The sequence below is a fragment of the Stegastes partitus genome, unplaced genomic scaffold (assembly GCF_000690725.1).
Source record: "Stegastes partitus isolate 25-593 unplaced genomic scaffold, Stegastes_partitus-1.0.2 Scaffold1314, whole genome shotgun sequence".
Taxonomy (NCBI): Eukaryota; Metazoa; Chordata; class Actinopteri; family Pomacentridae; genus Stegastes; species Stegastes partitus.
Window position 1 is genome coordinate 97,765 of NW_007579045.1, and position 20,682 is coordinate 118,446.

Sequence of the window (20,682 nt, forward strand, 5' to 3'; positions counted from 1 at the left end):
TCAGCCTCATTTGAAGCACAAAATAACTCATGAATTTAGCATTTACTGAATTTCAAAGATAATGGTAAGATAATCTTTACCGAAATAAATACAATAGAGAATCTAATTATTTTGTCTACCACATAAACCTACAATAGAATGAAAATAGGCACAACCCTTATGATGAAACTCGCGTATTATTACAACTCATCTTTTCTATAAAAATGTATTGTTCGTGTTTCAGTGAGTTTTGTGTATACAACACAGGTATATAACACTTTTGTGAGGCTGGGCAAGCACAGATCTGGCTAACCCTTTCATTTAGAATTTATTTTTACTTGATAGTTACTACAAAATGGTTCGTGCATTATAGCACAAAAGACAAAAAAAAAAAACAAATAAGCAGGCTCTTGTGTAACATTCACACTGAGTGATTACTAGTCTGACCAGATGTAAAACTAAGTGTGTTCTTTCGAAGGAGCTTATTTCCAAGTATTCCTGATTCGACTGTCAATAGGAGAGGATCCACCATTTTAATTAGTGCAATCCTTTAAATCACACACTTGCTCCAACAGACTCCATCACCGGTTGTGAAGAAAATTAAAGTGATCTAGAACAGATCTGTTATTGAACTAGTTAATTGAAGCTACTGGTTGCAGTGGTCAGCATCTGACAAGGTCGCAGATTGGATTAGAAGTGATGTGCTTTTTAACTTTGGGAATGACATATGCAGACAACATGGACATTACTTGATATCCCAATCAATTTGCCAGGAGTTGATCAAGTCTTAATTGAGTTGTCGTATTCATTCTACTGGGAGTAGTTCTATTAATTCTGCTCATTAATGCACATGGCCCTGAGGTAAAAGGATTGTTTAAAGGTGCTATCATGTTAAACATGCATACTTTTCCACCATTAAGAGTGAAACTTGCAGTGTTTTGTTACTCTGTTCTTTGAGCTTAGAACCTTGGGTAGCGCTGTGGAGAACAATACAGTAAAATTGACAAGAGAATAATTGAGGTGAATTATGTTTAGGTAAAATATTTCCAGTTACTAAATATGAAAAAAAGAAAAAAAGAAACAGTAAAAGAAATTCTGAAGATAAATAAGTGATTATAAAGAACAATGGTCAGTTTTAAGCAGCTGTGGCATAAACCTTACAATGGGTGGTGGTCTAATTAATTTGTTAAGCAGTGGATCTATGGAGAAAAAAAAGAAAAATCACCTTGGTGTTCATTAGCAAGACACAAGTGGAGCTCCTTTGCTGTGGCCCGGTCCATAGCAGCCTGAACTCGCAGTGTGTCCAGTTCCTCTTCCAGGCCAGCTCTGCAGTCACAAACATGAACTTTTCTTTACACCACAGTTACGTCACATCTATTCTTCTTAAAACATGAATGAAATAACACAAAGAAATCTGAACTCACTTTCAACACGAGCACTGGAAAATGAGTGTCTTAAATCTGTACAAATTCACTCTGAATTCCACCGTGAAACACAATATTGTAGAAACTTTCATCAAACATTTTAAGCTGATTCTTATGTGCTGGCTTCTCTTCGGAAAAAAAAAGGAAGGATGACACGGTGAAGAAATCAACTAATTAAAATGCTTTTTAATTCATCTGGAAATCAAAGTGACAAGCAACATGAAACGCCAAGGTGAGAAAGTACAGTGTGCATCTGTGTGTGCGTGTGTGTGTATCACAACAGACAAACAGACTGTAAAGCGTGCCCAATTACCTCTCTGCAATTAGCTTGATTCCTGCTAAAGGCTAATTATGTGGAGCCATGCTGTAGACTTTGCACTTTCAAGTTATTATTAGGACCCCAACTGAAGTCTACTGAGGATACACACAAGCCCACTGAGACAACCACACCTGAAACACGCACCTAATTTCCCTCCCCTCTGCTCCAAAGAGTCAGAGAGAAACACTGGAAACAAGCTGCTACTACTGTAGTGGCATTCTTCCCTCAGTTAACCTCATTACAAAGGTAGGTCTTCTTTCTGACTGACTTCTTAATGCATGTGATGAGCAGAGCGCGCAAGTTCAATTGTGAAGCGTTTGAAGAGTTAAAGGGCATTTGTGGCTACGGTGAACTATGATGACCATAATGGGAAAAGTTAGTGCCATAGCACAGACGAGACAAGTAATTAGCATTTTAGCTCATATAGCCCAGTAGAGGCCTGGTCTAATGGCTGACCGCAGCTTAAATAAGTACACAAATGACTCTCCCCAGTGGGGGTGAGGAAGCAGATGGATATGTGTCGCTACTCTATAGATTTTCCTCCATAAATGAACTCAAGTCGATGAGGCACCGGCATTGCCTTATGTGTCCAGGCTGTTAATGGGACAAATGAGCTGAAATCTGCAGTATGTAGAAGGAGCTTGTTCCATCTCATGTTTCTCTTTTATGCCTTTTCAGATGCTGATGGTATTGATGTTAACCCAAAGTTCATACGCAAAACATTCAGTTTTGTTGAAGGATAAGCATAGTTTCTTAGATGAAGAACAGATTGGATTTCAGATGGAGTTCATTGACCAGGGGGCCTCCAGTTTCACAACGCAACATTCTGGAGATGCAGCACTACTGCACCCATATTTAGTAACAACTAGTTGTTGGATTACGTGCTCTGATAAGCGAAAGATAGCGAATTTACAGAGTTAGGGCTGTTGCAAGTGTGATAATAAAAAAAATGGTGACTCATTTTAAATCTTCATTGGAGCAATTTTGTGAAAGAAAACAGTGCAAAATAAATTAAAACATTTAAATGTCTTTGATGTGCTTGTCAACTTGCATTTTAGAACTCTGTTAAGACGGACTATTATGCTATTTGTTACGTTTGCTTTTATATTAAAGCGGCATGCCAGTTAAAATGCATGAGTTGTTAGATGACATTATGAGATGTTACAGTTGCAGGAGTTCTGTTTGTGTCAGTAGAAATTATATTTGGAATAACAGTGCCTGCCAGGTTTGGTCAGACCTAAACCTAAACTTGGTCAATAAAGGTAAATGCTGATTGAAAATACTTACTGAACACAACCACATCTTTCAGCGTGTACAGCATTTTATCTTCCTCTTTCTCTTTCTTTAGGCAACACATTCAAACAAATGTCAAAACTATGATTTCATTTTAGGCTACATGGACCGTTTTCTTAGAACTGGAAGGTGTTTGCTATTATCTTCTCTTACAGTCTCACTCCACAAACACTGCTTTCCTTGCATGAGTGTATCATTTGATAAACAGAGGCTTGGTATTTTCAGCCTATTGGGGTTCTGAAGATGGTAAAAGAGCAGTTGTGAGAATTCAGAAAGATGTTGAGGAAACACTGTAAGGCTGCGGTACCAGTAAGCAAAATTCCAGCCTCAAGGAGCCATGTTTCAGATCTGCATCACATTATAAACACCTGCATCTGAAACAAATACCTTTCCTATCCTTTCCCTATGCTAGACTACCTCCAGTAACCTACAATTTATCTGAAATAAAACCTTGTTTTCTTGTCATACACTGCATATCACAGTGGAGAGAAGGTTTGCTACAGCTGTACCTCCTACAGAGTAGTTCAAGTCTTTTTTTTTTTATCTGGATGATAAATCAAATGAAGCTAGCTGGACAATTTTCAATTCCCTCTCAACTTGCCGCTTCACCTAAGGTAGAATAACACTCAGCAGGCATAAAAGCAAAAGAAGTTTCTCGGCAGAAACTAAACTAATAGCAACAGACAGGTGTTATGTTTGGTAATGATGTGGTCTACAATGCAAGTCCGTGTCTCACGCCGCTCTTTTGGCCCTGTTTTAAAAAACATTTTTGCTCTCATGCAGTGCTAGAACTTCAGCCCTGAGCTACCCACTCCATGTCATTTGATCTCATCTCTACCTGTGCTGCACCGAACACAGCTTAGAGCACAAACTGCCAGCCTTCATCCACAAGGGTGTACAACACAACATCATCTAGAGCCATTGTGCTTTCACATGCCAGCCTCCTCTTGGTTTCTTATTCGGCACATAAAAATACACGGGAAAAGCAGGGAATAGGGTGAGAAAGTGAAAACACCACTGGCATCTTTATCACTGGGGAGGGAATCTTGTTTTGGGGTGTGGGGGGATTCCCCCATGGTTAAACTCAGACTAGAAGGCTGCTCCTTCATGGAGGGAGTTTAGGTGGATAAGCCACTGCTGTCAGCAGAAATGGTGACTGGTGGAGTTCACATTCCTTGGTGATGTATTTTGGCTGTGGGCAATGCATCAGCAGAAGCAACATTGAGTCTTTATGAGTTTGGTTCTCCAGCCATAGGCCACTGATATGAGAGCTAAATTGAGATTCATGTTATAAGTAAGGGTGGAAACAACCTAGGAGGTCCACTATATTCACAGTTTAAGTGGCTTGTTGATTGGTATTTAAATATAAAATAAAACAATACCATAATGCTTTCCCATATTTATTAAACATGTTTTTTAAAATATGCACAAGTATATAAAACTTCATCTGACAATGCCAATTAAAATGAGAGAAAGTAAGCACACAATAATCTGCACTGTAACTGTAAATTGTACTTCTGAATGCCTTCTTTGTGCTCTAATTTTGAATCTTTATGAAAACAGATGAGACTTGATGGCACATAGAAGCTTGCATCACAATTTTCACGCAAGGATATGTTTATTTTTTTATTTTATTTTATTTTTTACACAATAACCGATTTACCAAATAATTAATGAAGGAAAACCCTTAGTTGTCTGATTTAGAAACATGCATAAAACATTCTGTTTGTGTGTGCCTGTTTGTGTGAACAAATGTGTCCCTCCTCTAACTAAGCCCTGGTCCAGGGGGCAAAAGACTCTCATTACTTCTAATACCTTTTAGCAAATCAAGATGAAACGAAAAGAAATAGAGGAATATGAGGAACATCAGCGTAAACTTTATTAAACTTAATTAGAGTCAACGTCGCTTATTGGGGAGGCTCACGTCCATAATGGTCACTTTCTACAGAGGAGCAGTGCAAATGATCTCAAAGGCTTTTTCCCCAGTAATCGCTAGCTAATTTATGCTTTGATGTCGTCTGAGTATAGCATCTTAAGTCTGAGAGTGCACTGCATGTGTTTATTCTGTTTATGGAGCCTAAATAATCCCTGCCTCTTTTTACCAACAGACCTTTAACAACAATTAACAAGCACGGACATGGAGTGCCGCAGACAGATGCATAATGAGGCAGATAAAATGATCCCACTGCGAATTTTCGAACCTACCCTGCCAATAGTTGCTTGCCGGCGATGTACCACAACCAGAAGAAAATCATCCTTGGTGTCAATTAGCTTGTCAGTACCTTTTGCCTTAAAGGCATAAAGAAACTAAAGAGATGTTTTAAACAGGTTAAATGTTGAAAGTAGAAGGCTCTTAATGCCAGATTCAGTCAGTTCATCATGATATTATTACATAAAGGACTTTGTGTAATTAGACAGTTTGCTGAATGAACAATGAAAGCAAGAGAGCGTTTCCCTACTACAATGTAAAGTTGAAATCCTGGCCTGGCTAACAAAAGTGTTCTGGAAAAAAAACATACTGGTACTTGAATTTTTCATCTAATACACTACAACTAAAGTACTAATGACAGCTCCATCCATGTCAGAAGGCAAAACAGCCATTTCTTCTGGCATCTCGTTTTCAATTTTTTTTAATGACACAATATAAAAACCCGAGGAAGTGAACCTCTAAGGAAGTCTGAAACCTCTACTGTAATAATGTAAATCTGGAAAGTGATGAACCCAAAAGCACAGAATTGACCAGTGTGGTCTATTCTGTCGTCACAGAATAATTGATAGTCTTTTTTGAAAGTCGTACTGATGTGACCACAAAATAAAAAGGTATTTAAAACACAAAAAAGAAAATGTGTGGTCCAAGAATACTCGTAACATTTGGTAACACAGTCTATGTTGAAATAGGGCAGAGCTGCCTACCTTAGTTTCATCATAAATATCGTGATGGTAAAGGGAATAAACATTTTCATTTTTTATATTGTACCAAAAGCAGAAGTGATGCCATAAATTTCACTGGGGTGAATAAGCAATGTTCACCTCTTTGGACTGTGGACTATATTGACTGAGGTCAGAGCTCCTGCTTGTCACTGAAGTCAGTGCCCAAGGTGACTATCTGAGTTGCTCAATCACAGTTTTTTTTTTTTAAGGAGGCTGGAAAACTTTTTGAGTTATGAGTTGTATGGAAACAGCATTATTGCTCAATGTTAGTGATCAACATTACTAATGCTCTGACTAAGTGGGATTAAAAAAAAAAAAAAAACAGCAGATCTGGAGCTAAGTGGGAAGGGTGAGGACAGACTCTTTGTCTTGAGGAGGGGAAGCTGTAAAAAAAAAAAAAAAAAAGCAAAGAAGGAGCAACTTTATACTAATGATGCCATACAATGAAATGCTCAGCCATATTAGTATAATATTCTAGAGTTCACATACAAAGTGTATAGCTAACTAATTCAAATACCTGAATAACATCAACCTAAAACAGTGTACCACTCATTCAACAACATTCAAAAACTCAAAAAAAAAAAAAAAAGAGTTTTTGTAACTGTCTATGTCCAGCAAGCATGATGCTCCATGAGAACTCATCCCACAAGTACTTTATGCCATTTGTGCAACATGATGAAAAAAGTGTCAAGGCATTGTTTGTTGCTTTATGTCCATAAATTGAGCCACAGGAAGCCTGTAAATCAGCTAAGAGAGCAGACGTACAGATCTGTTTCACCTTCCCCCTCAACCTCTTATTCAAGTGCAGATATTATCGGGGTTGCGGGGGGGAGGTGTTTGATAACCTTCTCTAAACACTGTGGGGACCCACTGCGCAGGAGTTATCGCAGCAATATTCATGGTGGGAAATGGTCATTTGGGCCCCAAGACAGTGTTTTACAAGTGCTGTTTTTGGAGAAGGTGAGAGGAAGCATCTGTGAATGATATCATGACAATGAGGAAAGCAAATGAGAGACAAATGGACTTTAAACACAGGCTCTCCACTAAAGCCCGCCACTAGGCATTTAAAGCTTTATAAAGGGCCTTTATTTGGCCCTAAATTTTTCAACTGCCGTGAGTTAATTAGCCATTAGTGGATCATTGCTAACACTTATCTAGCATAACCTTCACCAGCACAATCACTACAATATGGTCAATGGAACAACAAGCTTTAACTGCCCAAGAGTTTCCTGGCAGCTACTGTATGTTTAGACTAACTTTTGCTGTTGTTGTACGAGGACGGACCCACTTTTTCCCTTTTTACCCAATAGAAATTTGCATTGTGTGTTACAGGAAAGTAAAGCTATTTGGTTCAGCTGGTTTTGCCCACAGTCTCAAATACCTATCTGTTCACTCCTGCTAATTCTCACAACATGTACAAAGTGAGGGATAGAATAGAGATGGGAAGACACTGGGAAAACATTGAGCTGTGCGTGAGTGAAGGTGCATGCCCAGGAATGGAGAGTTTTTCTAAAGCACAAGTTTAAAGATCTCAGCCAAGTTTACTTTGCACCAGCCACCCGGGTAAGGAGGGGTCCCACGGACAGGAATGGAGGAAATGAGGTGGAGCTGGTCAGGGGCACATGAAGGGGATCAACACTAACCCTGAAGGACAGGCCAGTTACACAGATAGGAAAGAGGCCAGCCACTCTCCATCCCTTGTGGTTTTCCTTGCAGGTCAGTTCCAAGGACCTTGCATGCTCACTGTGATCTGTTCACCCTCACATGCCCCGCCCCTAGACCATCCAGTGCTCAGCTCTGCTCAGTTCTAGTCGTGGCCAGGCAGGCAGGCAGGCAGGCAGGCGGACGGACATCCCTTAACAGGCAGCATCGGCGGCACTAGGGCTGCTAGCCTGTAATTAGCTCGGACAGCTCAGGCTTGGAGAGAGGCAGCCGGGCTATATCATAATGAGCTCAGCTGGGATTAGGAGGACAGGGCAGGGGGGTGAGCAGAGGGGAGAGCAGTGGAGGGGGGCAAGTACCAGAATTCTGGCCTCAGCCTACTGCAGCATCACAGAGGGCCGGAGGGAGGCAACTGGGAAGACAAGTAGGAAGAAGGGAAGAGGAGGGTACAGAGGCATAGGATAGAGACAGAAGGAGGTGAGGAGAGGTGAAGGCTAGGGAAGACAGGAGAGAGGTAGACTGTGGCTTTAGGCCAAGCTTTGTGTAGCATCATAGAGGGTCAGTGTTAGTGGTACGGTTACAGGGCTTCTCTAGATCAAGCAAGACAATGGCTATACTACATCTGGAGACAGAGAAAAGACAAAAGCAGGAGAAAAGACAGAACGAGTGAAGAAAAATGAAGTAGCAAAGAAGGAAATGAATGAAAACCAGTAAAGTCACACTGTGATTGTCAACACTGTCACTACACTCTAAGTTGACATTTGAGCTAATAACACTAGCACAGCTTATGGGCTAGAGTTATGTCAAACTATCTATTGACACTCAGTTACACTGGGATTCTTAAAATGTGACTTTACTTCCTGCACATTTATGTGTGAATTTTTGGGCAGCCAATTTTACAAATGAGCAGAGTCTAATGATCTTGCTTTTGCCCCTGCTGGCTGGTAATGATGTGGAGGGCTAGATGGCAGCTGTGAAGTTGGGAAGGGCACATTCAAATTTTAACACCCACAAACAAAAAGGGACAGTGGGAGTACATGTCAGCAAGCGTGTACGCGTGTAAGAGAAAAAAAAATAAAACAAAACTGTTTTACACAAATGCGTGCACATGCACTCAAATAACCACTGCTGGTTTTATCTATTTTTCAGGCAGACAATTTTGACCACAGGTGACTTACTTTTCAAGGGAGAGTTTCCTGTTGAGGTTTTTCAAGTAGGCCAGCTCATTCCACACAGCATCACTGTTCTCCTGTCGAAGCTGCCATGGCGCTGCATGCTGTATCCTTCCACCTGACCTGGACACACATAAACACACGCACACAATATATATATATATATAAGAAGACAAAATGCAAATGTATGGGCAAGCAAATGTAATATAAAATTAAACAAACAGCCTCACTTGGCACATACACATGGAAAGCAAACATGCTAACAAGGGAAAATGGTTGGTACTGTACATCACCTTGCCGCCTCTGGCCAATTCACATGGGGTAACGAGGCCCCTTAGTCTCACTCTGTTTTTGTTATTCAGCCATCTTTAGCAGTATTCAAATGAGCAGCCTTGACTTTGACATTTCAGTGGCAAATCATGTACACACGTATGCATGTTTGTTAAAGCCCAGGGCACTGCCCGTGTGGCAGGGCAGTGGAGCATTCCCTGTGTGCCATGCAAATGTAAATAATGGCAAAAACACACTTGCAAACGAGGTCATTCAAATGTGTACACCTCACTTATGAATACTTAATGACACTTTGTGCTCAGTAGCTGCCGCCTCCATTGAACTTCCCCTTCAAAATCACACACATACACACACACTATCCCTACTGCCCCCAACTGCATCCCTGCACACATCCAAGTCATCAATCAGCCTTAGCCCAACACATTCAATTCCAATTAGCCTTTCATTTGCAAACTAAAACAGGTTTTAGTGAGAAATCCACAGATTGCAAAAGTAGCAGATGAGAAGAGAATACCATTTTTGTCACACACACACACACACACACACACACACACTACAGTTTCTCATTTTCACTCAATCAATGTGGCAGAGGTGTGGAAATGGATTGTGAGGGTCACTGCTATTGCGGAGGGCTCCTTTTCCACTGGTCATTATTGGCTATGTAGACGCCGCCACACTACGCTAATACTAGTTAAACCCTGGTGCCTGGGAGTTGGAGGCTACTGAGGAATGGCAAATGTTTTCATTTAATACTGCTAATGCCCCTGTGAGCAATTTGAAGCCCTTGAACTTCGTTGTAGTGTATATGTGTGACTGTATATGTGTGCTATCTATGGGCTTTTGTTAGTTTCCCAGAGAGCAAAGCTATTTAATGGATAATCTCACTGTACTGTTTGGGCACAGAGACTGATACACTTATTCCACTGCAAGCGCACAGTGAATGTAGCCTAAACTCCATTAACGGTGCCTAGAGCCGTTCAAGTACATGATCTTGTATCCACGACTCTGCTTTAATTCTCTTGCTGTGATTTTTACTTTTGCAGTGTATCAACTGCATTGCTTAAGAAAGGTGTATGAAGCTTTATTAAGTCATGGTAAAGCTTTATACATTTTAATTTGTTTACAGTGGGCCTAAAAGCTGTTGAACATGGAGCCATGAGAGAGCTATCTTCTTCAGGCCTCAGTGCATCCTCCCCTATGGTATCTCCTAGTTTCCATTATTAAGCAGGAGGAAATAGAGAGAACTTTTCCGTGCTGCTGCGGCTAATTGCTCTGAATCAGGGGGAATCTGTTTATGGGCGCAACTTTGATCAGAGTACGGATGCTTTAATAACCTTTAATTTTATTTGCTCACCCCCATCATCCCCAGTCTGATTAAAAAACTTTTTCCCTTCTCTAATATAAATAAGAAGTTGGCTTTTTCCCCTCTCCTTCATGCCATTTTGGGAAAATATGGTGGTACAGTAATGGTGAATGGCAGGGTGGTTTCATTGGGACTGGCCAACTGCTCACTGTTTGCATACCGATGAGCTAAAGGATCCTTCGTCTGCTTTGTGATTGGCTGGTACATCTGTCTTGGGTGGGACTGGCTATTACACACACTATTGATATCACTCAGCAGCTGGCCATACAGCAACCAATTGTCCGATTCTAAATCAATACTTTGCTGATGGGAGATGAAAATATGAGGGAAACACATGTGGATGTTATTGAATGTATGTGTGTATATATATATACATGAAGTATTTGTAACGACAGGTATACGTGTATGGCAGGTACACAGGGAGGTTGTTTTGTTTTCTTGTCTTTTGGTCCTGCACACAAAAGGGGAACAAAACCGACCCCCCGCATCTTTCCAAAAAGGCAACAACACAGCATGGAAGCTACTGGGAAATCCCTAACAAGCTCAAAATGCAATGAGACTCGACGCCTATCCCCACTGACTTGTTAGGGCCCTGATTTCCGAGCACTAATGGGAGTATTTAAGTCATTTTCTATTGTCTCTCATTCAAGCTGGCATTACCCCAGTGGGTTTAACAGCTATTTAAGGATGTGGCTTAATGCCAAATGAATGCCAAGATCATAACATTGAGTGACTGGCACTGGCTGGTGCCATGGAACGCTCTGACTGAAAAGGGCAAAGCTGCCTATTGCATCAATTTCATGTCAAATCAGTCATGAAGTACAGATAAACTGACACAATACATTACAATACAAACTCTAGTATTAGGCCTTCTATACTTATGACCCAAGCCATGTTTGTCTCGTTATTGGGACATAACATGCTGTTGTTTCTCCCCCCCCAAAAAATCAGGTTTATCATGCAGACCTTGATAAATGTACACTGTTTCACTAGACATAGCATTTCTTTGATAACCTCCTAAATGTGTAACAGTGGCACAACCGGTGTTGAAGCTCTCTGTCTACATCTCTGTCTTTGTTCCCACTGTCTCAGACACATGCTGTTGAGCCGCACTGAGCTAACATGAGCCGAGTCGAGCCTAGGGCTGAACATGCTCTCTCACTCACTCCACTTTCACACGGGCTCACATTGCACTGCTGTTTTCTTTAATTAACCCAGAGAGAAAACAGCTGACGGGGTCAACACTTTGCTCCCGCACGGCCACCAAACATATGCACCTTTTGCTACACTTTAAATGGCCTCAGTGATGCTGGTGGAGAGAGGAAACGGACAGAAAAGTGGGAAAAGACTGAGTGAGACAATAGAAAGAACAGATCCTTATGCTAATGACATTTTCCAATGTGTAAAATATCCTGTGGTTTCTAGTGAAGATAACAGGTCGAAGCAGGAAATGGCCCTGTTCCCTCCTCTCTCTTCCATCCTCCTCCACAGGCCTTCTCAAACACCTTGCACCCCCAGGACCAGACACCTCCAGCCTCTGGCTCTTACATCTTAATGAACGCTGAGGGAGGAGAGACGCAGAAGCGCACATACACTTGGCACAAAACGGCCCAAATTGACTGAGCTTAAAACCTCTGAGCTTTTCAAAGGCAAAGGGAGGAATTTCTCCTAGAATCCCAAATCCACCACTCAGGTCTTGTCAGACAACATGTGGAGAGCAATGGGGCCCTAAGACTATTTGTGAGTAGTTTCAGGGGGTTGTACTGTTTCACATGGGCTTTCAACATAAGGCAAGATGAGTTATATGCTTTGAAATGTCTTTTACACACTGCTGCTGGTGCAAATGGAAGTTATCCAAGTTGCTTTGTGTATGCACAGGTTTTGAGATTTATAGATCCATTGTCTGTACAACATCAGGTCCTGTATAATTGTACAATATGTATTTAAACCTATTTTTCCTGATGTATGAATGCTATATATAAACTCTGTACTTACAGGCCATTTGATTTCTCCAACTCTTTCAGCTGATCTCTTACTGTCTTATAGTTCGTCTGAATCAAACACAGGCGTTCACGGCGATTATGATGAGCCTTTCTCAGCTCCTCATTCTCCTCCATCTGTAAGAACAGTGACAAAATCAGTTTTTTCTCTTCAAAAGTTGTGCAAGTCAAATGAAACATAATGAGGGAGTCAGCTTCATTCATGTGTACTAATACAGCAGTGTGCTAGGAATTCTAAGAAAAGCCCCTCACCATCTACATGTTTAAACTGGTCCGCAGCTAAAATATCTCTGCCTGACAGAAACCAGCAGGTTCAGATTTATTTCGCTCCTTCTGTTCGTCCCGGACAAGTGCCTCGACTCTTACTGGGCAACTGAGACATCATTAAAGGACGGCATTTACATGACAAGTCAGTGGTGCTACAGAACACCAAGCAGCATGTACATGCTTAGGCGCACACACCCTTCACGCATGTGTGAAAGAAAGAAACTCACTCACTGGAGTTACCAACTGATGACCAGCATGTGTTGTGATGTGGGGGTTGTAGTGGTGGGTTTGTTGCTGACACTGTTGTTGACAGCTATTAAAACACAGCAAGATTGGGCTCCTGCTTTAAAGAAGGAGTAAGAGAAGACAACATATAGATTTTTCTTGTCAGGGGCACCCCTCCTCCCCATCACATTGACCTTAACAGCGAGGGCGATGGAGAAAATACTTTCAACAGGCAGGACAAACAGAGGTGGAAAGAGAGTAAGGAAAGAGAGAAAGTCAGGCCACGAAAGTAGAGGAAAGAGAAAGACAGAGAACAGAGAAATTAGAAAGAGAAGAAAGAGAGAGAGAGCGAAGCCAAAGGAAAAGTGAAAGGAAGAGTGCAGGACAGGTTTCTGCTTGAGTGGCCAGGGCTAGGGAGAGTTGTCGAGCGCTTTCTGAAGGGAAGGAGCTTGTTTACTGCTGATATGACACGGCTACCCTGCAGAGAGGGAAATGCGAGCCCTCAGCCCTGTTATTATTAACAAGGACAAAGAGAACAGAGAGAGCACACAAACATGGACTGGACACACAACGGCTGTGCACACACGCGCAATGCACTTCCACATTGCCAATGTGACAAGTATGGATTTTCCCTAGTGTGGATTATTCACAGAGGACATCTGCAAGACATCCTCAGCCCCTTCAAGCAGCCCCCGACCTCTCAAAAACAAGGCTCTAATGAAAGGGGCCAGACCAGAGCAGTGTTAACTGGTGGAACTAGGAGCTGAGGGAGGACACAGAAGAGTTGTGGGCTGACTGATGGAGGGGTAGGGGGGTGGGAAGGAGCAAGTGGCAGGGCATTAGCCACATCATGGCTTCCCAGGCTCCTTATAGAGCTTCCCCTGGGCAGCCTAGCGCTGGTCATAAGGCCACAGACCCTTGCCCACCGATCAATACACACCCTTACTCAGCCAGCATACACATCTGTGGACGTTCTCAAGCTGAAAAATAATTACACAGCAACAGCTACTTTTTACTTTTTAGTTGAAAGTGTACAGAAGAAAAAAAAGGATGCCATTATTAAGCGAATTGTTTGTTTGTCTGCTGTTAGCTGCTAAGGTCAACATGTCAATGGTATGGCTGCTGTACCCAATTTGAAAAGCATTCTATTGGAAAGAACTGCAAAGGATCAACTGCAGAACAATGAACTGGACAGAGCGAAGTACAGTAGTAAGAGGTTGAAGGTAAGATCTCAAGCGCCGCTGATGGAGTGCATGCGGCTTACTGCCAAAATCAGGCAAAGGACAAAACCACTAAATCACGCTCTGAACTAATGCCCTCATTAATGTGGTCACGTTTTTCTGTGCATACGTTTGCTAAATGCCTCTCAACCGGCAGACAAGTAAATGGCACCATTAACTAAGACAGTCATGCGTGTTGTCTGCAGCTATGCTGGGCATTACTGTCTAGGTGTCTGCCTGTGATGTAATTCAGGCACTTCAGATCTGACAAGGAAATGGTGCCTAATGTGTTCCTGGGACTGTGTTCAAAGGGAGATGACCTTTGCATAATCACACACTCACTCGCTGGTCAGCTGATGGAAAGGATAAGGAAAGGCACTAAGGAGGACAGGTTTAGGTGAAAGTCCAAAGGAAATTGGAAATATATTTTCCTGGCATAAAAAAACAACAGAAAGTCAAATTTTGAGACCCCAAAAGAAACATAGGTTTAAGGTGAAAATTAACTTTTGCTTGGAGTCAATCTGAGAAGCAAATAAGACGTAGAAATGAAGAATAGTGTGAGAAGAACATCACGGAACATGTGAAGGTTAAAAGACCAATAAAGCTGATTCGTTTAAGGAAAAAAAACCCTGCTGCATCCACTTTCACCAGAGCAGCTCCTCTCCTGCTGCTTTGCTGCCTACGCACACTCTGTTTGTGTGTGCACACATATATGTATGTGTGTGTGAAAGACACTGTAGAAGAAGGTCATGGAGGAGGCAATGGCAGCAGTAGTGCAATTGAACCCTTTGGAAACACGACTGTTACAGTGCTGCAGACCTCTCTACAACCCAGCAGCTGATAGCAGCAATTGTAAGATCGTGGTAACAGCAACAAGCAGCTCCATTACGCCTGTCGAGTGCATCACACTATAAATGGACGCCACTTTACGCCAATAAATGTGCCTTATTTCATAAATAATACCTTTAAGTACCTCAAAGTCCCTGCTAGTTAACAGACACTGATATGTGGGGAGAAAATTGGGGCAAAAGATTAAAACTGAAAATGCAAACTTGATGCAAAAAAATCAAAGGACATACAACGGAAGTGTAAATGCTGAAAAAAAACAAAAAAGGAATTGGGGATAAATAGATTAAGGTTTTAAAAAAAAAAAAAAAAGGGAAAAGACAAAGATATTATGTACATTAGCGAATAGTTACCTTCAATTGCAGCAGCTCCTCAAGGTCTTGAATCCTCTTCACTGCTCCTTTTCTCCTCCCACTTCCCAACTCCACACTGCTGGCTGGGGACAGAGACCTGGACCGCTGCACAGGTGCACCCTGGGACAGGTAAGCAAAGAAGCACTGGGGTGAGAACTTGAGCACACTTCACTTACACGGACAGGCACAAACCCATGCAGCAATTAACATCTGTAGAAACACTGAGTGAATGCCAATAATGGAATTATCCATGTTCATTCCATTCCCCTCTCACCTTGAGTAAAACATGAACATTGTCTTCTTTGGTACACACATATGCACACACAAACAAACAGGCTGCCAGAGGAATAAAGCAAGCTGGAGCAGCAGTCCACAGAAGCTGAAGGGAGGAGGTTTACTTTTGTGTGTGTGTGTCTGCATGTATGTGTGTTTGGAAGCAGGAGTTGCAAGCTGAGAGCAGCAAAGGTTTCTCCCTGCGACTGGCTAATGAGTATGTTCATTTCCATTTACATTGTTTCTTTGACAATAATGATGTCCCATTAGGGGAGACTAAAGGGGCTATAGATTCCAGAATGTGCTGGGCTTCATTACAAGAGGTGGGCAGGGAGGCCGCTCTAATTGCTCTACTAGGGGCCTCCAGGTTACACTTGATAGGACAACTGGAAGAGCCGCCGATTAGGAGGGGGTGCAGTTTGCTAGCCAGCCTCTTCTGTAGAAATAAATAAAGAAATGAAGAAGTGCTGGGGCCGCGCGGTAGAAAAGCAGTGGGAACAATATGCTAGCGGAATATGAATATGAGAGGATAGAAGGCCCCCTGTAGTGCCAGGCAGGGCTGACCAGATGGCAAGCTAAAATATGCAATGCGACTAAATGCACAACAGTCCTTGGGCAGACGTAGATGAGGAGTACAGGAGGAGGTGATGGTGAAGTGGGGAGGTTAATGATAGGATAGTGGATCAGTAACACCTCACCCTCTAAAACTGTGTTTTGATGGATGTTGACAAGCTTTGTTGTCTATTAGTTATGGAACTAAATATCTGAGCCCATTTTGATTTGGCGACACCTGTTGTTACTGCTGAAAACAACAAGAGTATAAATAACTCAAGTCCCAGGACAAGTAACATCCACTGGGAGTAGAGGACATGCTTTGGGAGTAAAGATGTTAATGATTCCTTGTCAATGGATTATTTGTCGTTAACAACTTATCAACAAAATTAATCTGAGAGATAACACAGAAGACGAGGGAAATGCACATCAGAAAATACGTCACTTCATGTAGATCGGCTGTGGTGATTATTTTGATACCAAATTGCTGTGAAGAGACAAATAATGTTACAGGATATTTAAGGTTGAGGACTGCTGCTCCTTTGTTCTGCATTTTTGATTTTGTCAGGCCAATCACTGTGTAGTAATTTTAAATTAAGTCATTATTTTTTGCTATTGAATTTATAATTCAAGCAACCTTATCTTTAAATCATCTGCTCTTAAAATTCCTAATTCAACAGAGTCCATTTTGTGGCTTAAAAACCTTTAAAAAAAAAAATTAAAAAAACAGAATATGAGAAAATGTCCCCTGTATTTCATTAATATTAACGATTTATCAATTATTTATTGTTAACTTGGCCCACCATCCACAAATCATTTTGTTTAAAGTCTGCATCCCTACTGCAGCATTTACTGCAAGTACAAAAAGGTAATTCAAAAATCAAAAGCAGCAAACAAACGGAGGACTGCCATGTCTTATAGCAGATAATACTTAACCTATGATCAAATGTTGTTGTGAAATGGTAACACTGACATGCATGCAAGCAACTGATTCTGACCTGTTTGCATGGTTGTCTGTAAATGCTCTGTGTACGGGTCTGCAATTTAAATCTTTCACAGAAAAGGCAGGCTTTACCAGTAACAGTGAAAACTGCTGTATAGAGAGGCATCTACAGAACTCAAATACTGTACATTTGATAGCAATTGCTGAAAAATGCTACTATTCATGTTTCAAAAATGGGATTTAAAAAACATATATAATTTTGCTGCTTTTTCACTTAACTGGCGAGAACATGTTTATATTCGTTTTACTACTACAGCATGCACATTTCCTATGACAGTAATGTATATGTATGTCAGTGTGTTTGGGAATGTGCCCTGGGGCAATAGTTGACTCCAGTGACCTGGTGCGCCAGGTTCTGCTAACATGCCTGCATGGGTGCCAACCATGTGTTCTAACTCAGCCTTAATGACTCTATGCAACTAATTAGCAGATTGATCTGCATATTCCTGATGAGTGGCAGGCCAACTGGCTTAGTCTGTACGTACAAGGGGGAAACACAGGGGCCAAAAGGGGAATCCAAACCAACTAAAAGCTCTAAACTTAAAAGTAAAGATGACCAATTACAAAGTATGACTTTTTGAGGATGAACTCTTAATTGGTTTTCAGGTAGAAATACATTTTGTGGAGTATATATTTAACAGTAAGCTGAATGATAGCCATTATTGTTTCACTGCAGGTGAGAAAAACAGGAGACAAAATGCTTTGTGGTTTGTCTGAAGGAGTAAAATGAGATGGAGACACTGACAAATGACTAAAATTTGGTGCAGATGTCCTCTCTGTCCAAGTTGGACCCCTGTCTGCTGCAGGACCAGAAGACATAGGAATGTCTTTTGTTGGTATGGAAAGCTTTATACTGTGGCACTGATGTTAATTATCCATAAGACAGGCCTGAAAGATAAAAAAGCAGAGATTATGAGGCAAAGAAAGTTGTCCCCGCTGTCTACCTCAGCTCAGCAGCTGGTTGGTGGCCATGGATTGACCTGTGCACAGCGCCCTTAACGGCTTTGTAAACATGAGTGCGCAATGCAGATGCAGCGGCAGAGGGCATATAGTAGGAGGAAAATGAGGAGAAAGGCCTGTATCTAAATAGAGTCTGTATTCCAGCTAAAGTAAAACTCTTATTTACTGAGAGGTCAGTGGAGCAAAGAAGAAACATTTCATCGTCCACCTCCCTCCTCCCTGCACCTCTCTCTCTCCATTTTCCAGAGAGAGGGGTCACTGTCATCAATAGGCTTCTTTATGATTGCAGCAGCATGTCATGCGAGTGTCTGAAGCTCTTAAAGATAAACTTGTTCTCGTTGCTCAATGAAAACGGATGTTGTACACATGCACACAAACAAAACACAACACACATACATAGACAGACAGACATACATCACCTGATAAACGTGTGGACTCACACACAAGCTCAAAGCAAATGTACATTATCTGAAAAAAAATATTAAAGGGGGGGATTTTTTCAGAAGCCCAAGACACACTGCTAAACAACTGACTAATGTAAGAGCCAGAGGATTGAAAGTGTTTGTTGGACAATATGTTGTGGAGATGCACGTATGGAGGAGCCAGTTCATAACAAAATGTCTGGGTGAATATTTTGTTTTGTTAACTTTAAAAACCACACGTTTGATTATATGTTAGGTCATGCTTAAAAGCAGAGCACTCAAAGTAATAACTTGTTAAATAAATTCACAAATGCATCTTCTAAGATAAAACTTCAAGCGGTTTTAAATTAGGTAAATATGAATAAACATACATTCTATTAATCACTGATTGCTTAAATCACTATAGATTATTTACTTCAAATAGGTATTTTTCCAGACAAATTTAAGTTTCATCACTAAAGTCCACACACAGTAAAGTTATTTCCTTGGAAGACAAACAAGCATCTTTTCCAAAACAATCAACATTATTCTATTACTTACTGTATGTAGCAAATTGTGAACCACGTACCACTGTGAGATGCTCGTCACCTCGGTCAATAATCACCTTTCACTTTGGGCACTTACTAAAATAGCTGCAAATTGTTTCCTAGGTGGTAGCAGTAGGCTGCACAGAAGGCTCGTTTTATCAGCTTTTGACCTTGCAGACCACTATTACTGTTTAAATGGCGTGTAATGAAGCATAACAGTTTATGGTTTCTTTGGACCATCATTATATTTGTATATTAAGAAGCAATCACAACTACTAAAAACGTTCATGTTTTTACATTGAAGCTGAACATGGCTTATGAAACTGACATAACGTATACGAGCCTAAAAGTAATAACTTTAGGTTATAGAACTCTAAAGTCAGTGGTGAGTAGGAGGATCACATATTGGGAGAGTAGCATGAACACGCCACTGGAAGAATGTGCGCAGTACTAGCAGCTTTGTAGAGTCAATGCTGTGTAGTCATGACTCAAGAAATACTAGGAACTAAAACAGAAAGCGTTCAAAAAGAAACAGAATTTGAAACCTAAAATTATATATTAAACTTCTATTCAATTAAATTATAGCCTCATTTGATTTGAAGCTTTCGCACGCTCAGTCCCTTGTTTAAAATATTTCTTCATAAATGTTGGGCAAGCAGCTGCGATAAGATCATGTACCAGCAATAAAATCTCATTTGTATACATATGTACGCAGTGAAAGTGTGAGTGTATGTGTGGTCAGGGGCAGAAATAACGATAGTATTAAATCAAGTGACACTTGGGAGTGCCTTTTCGTAGTCGAGTTAAGTTCCAATTGAAAAGGACAACAGACGCACTGATGTACACTTCAGTAAATCCAATTATGATTCATGTTTATATTCAGTGTAATTAAGTATCAAAAATGTATTGGGTGAAAGCTGCATTACAGTCCCGCTTTGATTTAAGGTATCAGCAACAGAATCAACACTGGCACATTTCTTAATAATAAATTGTCGGTGCATAACAACAGACTGATTGTGTGTGTGTGTGTGAGCTGTGTGTCCTTGGGCAAACATAGCAGAACCTGTAGGAAAGGAAAGCACATCAAATCATGTCAATACTATTTATTTATTTTGCACAATATAATTACATTACATGTATAAAGTGCCAGAACAGAAGCACTTGGATTTAAGATATAATGAGGACAGCGGTATAAATCAAACAATGTGTCTTCAGGCCAGCTTTCGAGTGAGTGAGGCCATCTAGAAACATGTCCTGCCAAACTTATGAGTTGAATACTGAGAAGATCAAAAGCTTCTTTCTTTTTCATAATGTACTGCTGAAGCGGTAAATTAGCCAGTGCCTGAGCCCAAGGCATGCGTGAAACCAGCAGCACACGCCGACCTGGTCACAGTAGGAGGGGCATCTGTGTGTGTGTGTTGGGAAGCTCAGGACAAAGGTTGGCAGAGGCTGGGTCTGATAAATCACATGATTCTCAACAGACCGTTTCCTTTATATCCCTTCTCTATGGCTTTGATCTAATGTGAGCAAAATGGTAATGGATAAGTGTGGTCATGTTAGCTGCTCACCCACGTGCTGTCTTTGACATAATTGCCAGTAG

At 41.1% G+C, this 20,682-nt stretch overlaps 1 protein-coding gene across 1 annotated transcript in view; it reads right to left on the minus strand.

The window, feature by feature from the left end:
• Window positions 1–20,682, minus strand: part of cntln (centlein, centrosomal protein) — an 82,777-nt gene that overhangs the window by 39,838 nt on the left and 22,257 nt on the right. Inside the window, exons 11-14 of the mRNA XM_008298405.1 lie at window positions 15,346–15,465; window positions 12,430–12,551; window positions 8,787–8,903; window positions 1,205–1,305 (exon numbers count right to left, since the gene is read on the minus strand). Coding sequence (XP_008296627.1) covers window positions 1,205–1,305; window positions 8,787–8,903; window positions 12,430–12,551; window positions 15,346–15,465 — 460 coding nt within the window. The remainder of the gene's footprint in view (window positions 1–1,204; window positions 1,306–8,786; window positions 8,904–12,429; window positions 12,552–15,345; window positions 15,466–20,682) is intronic.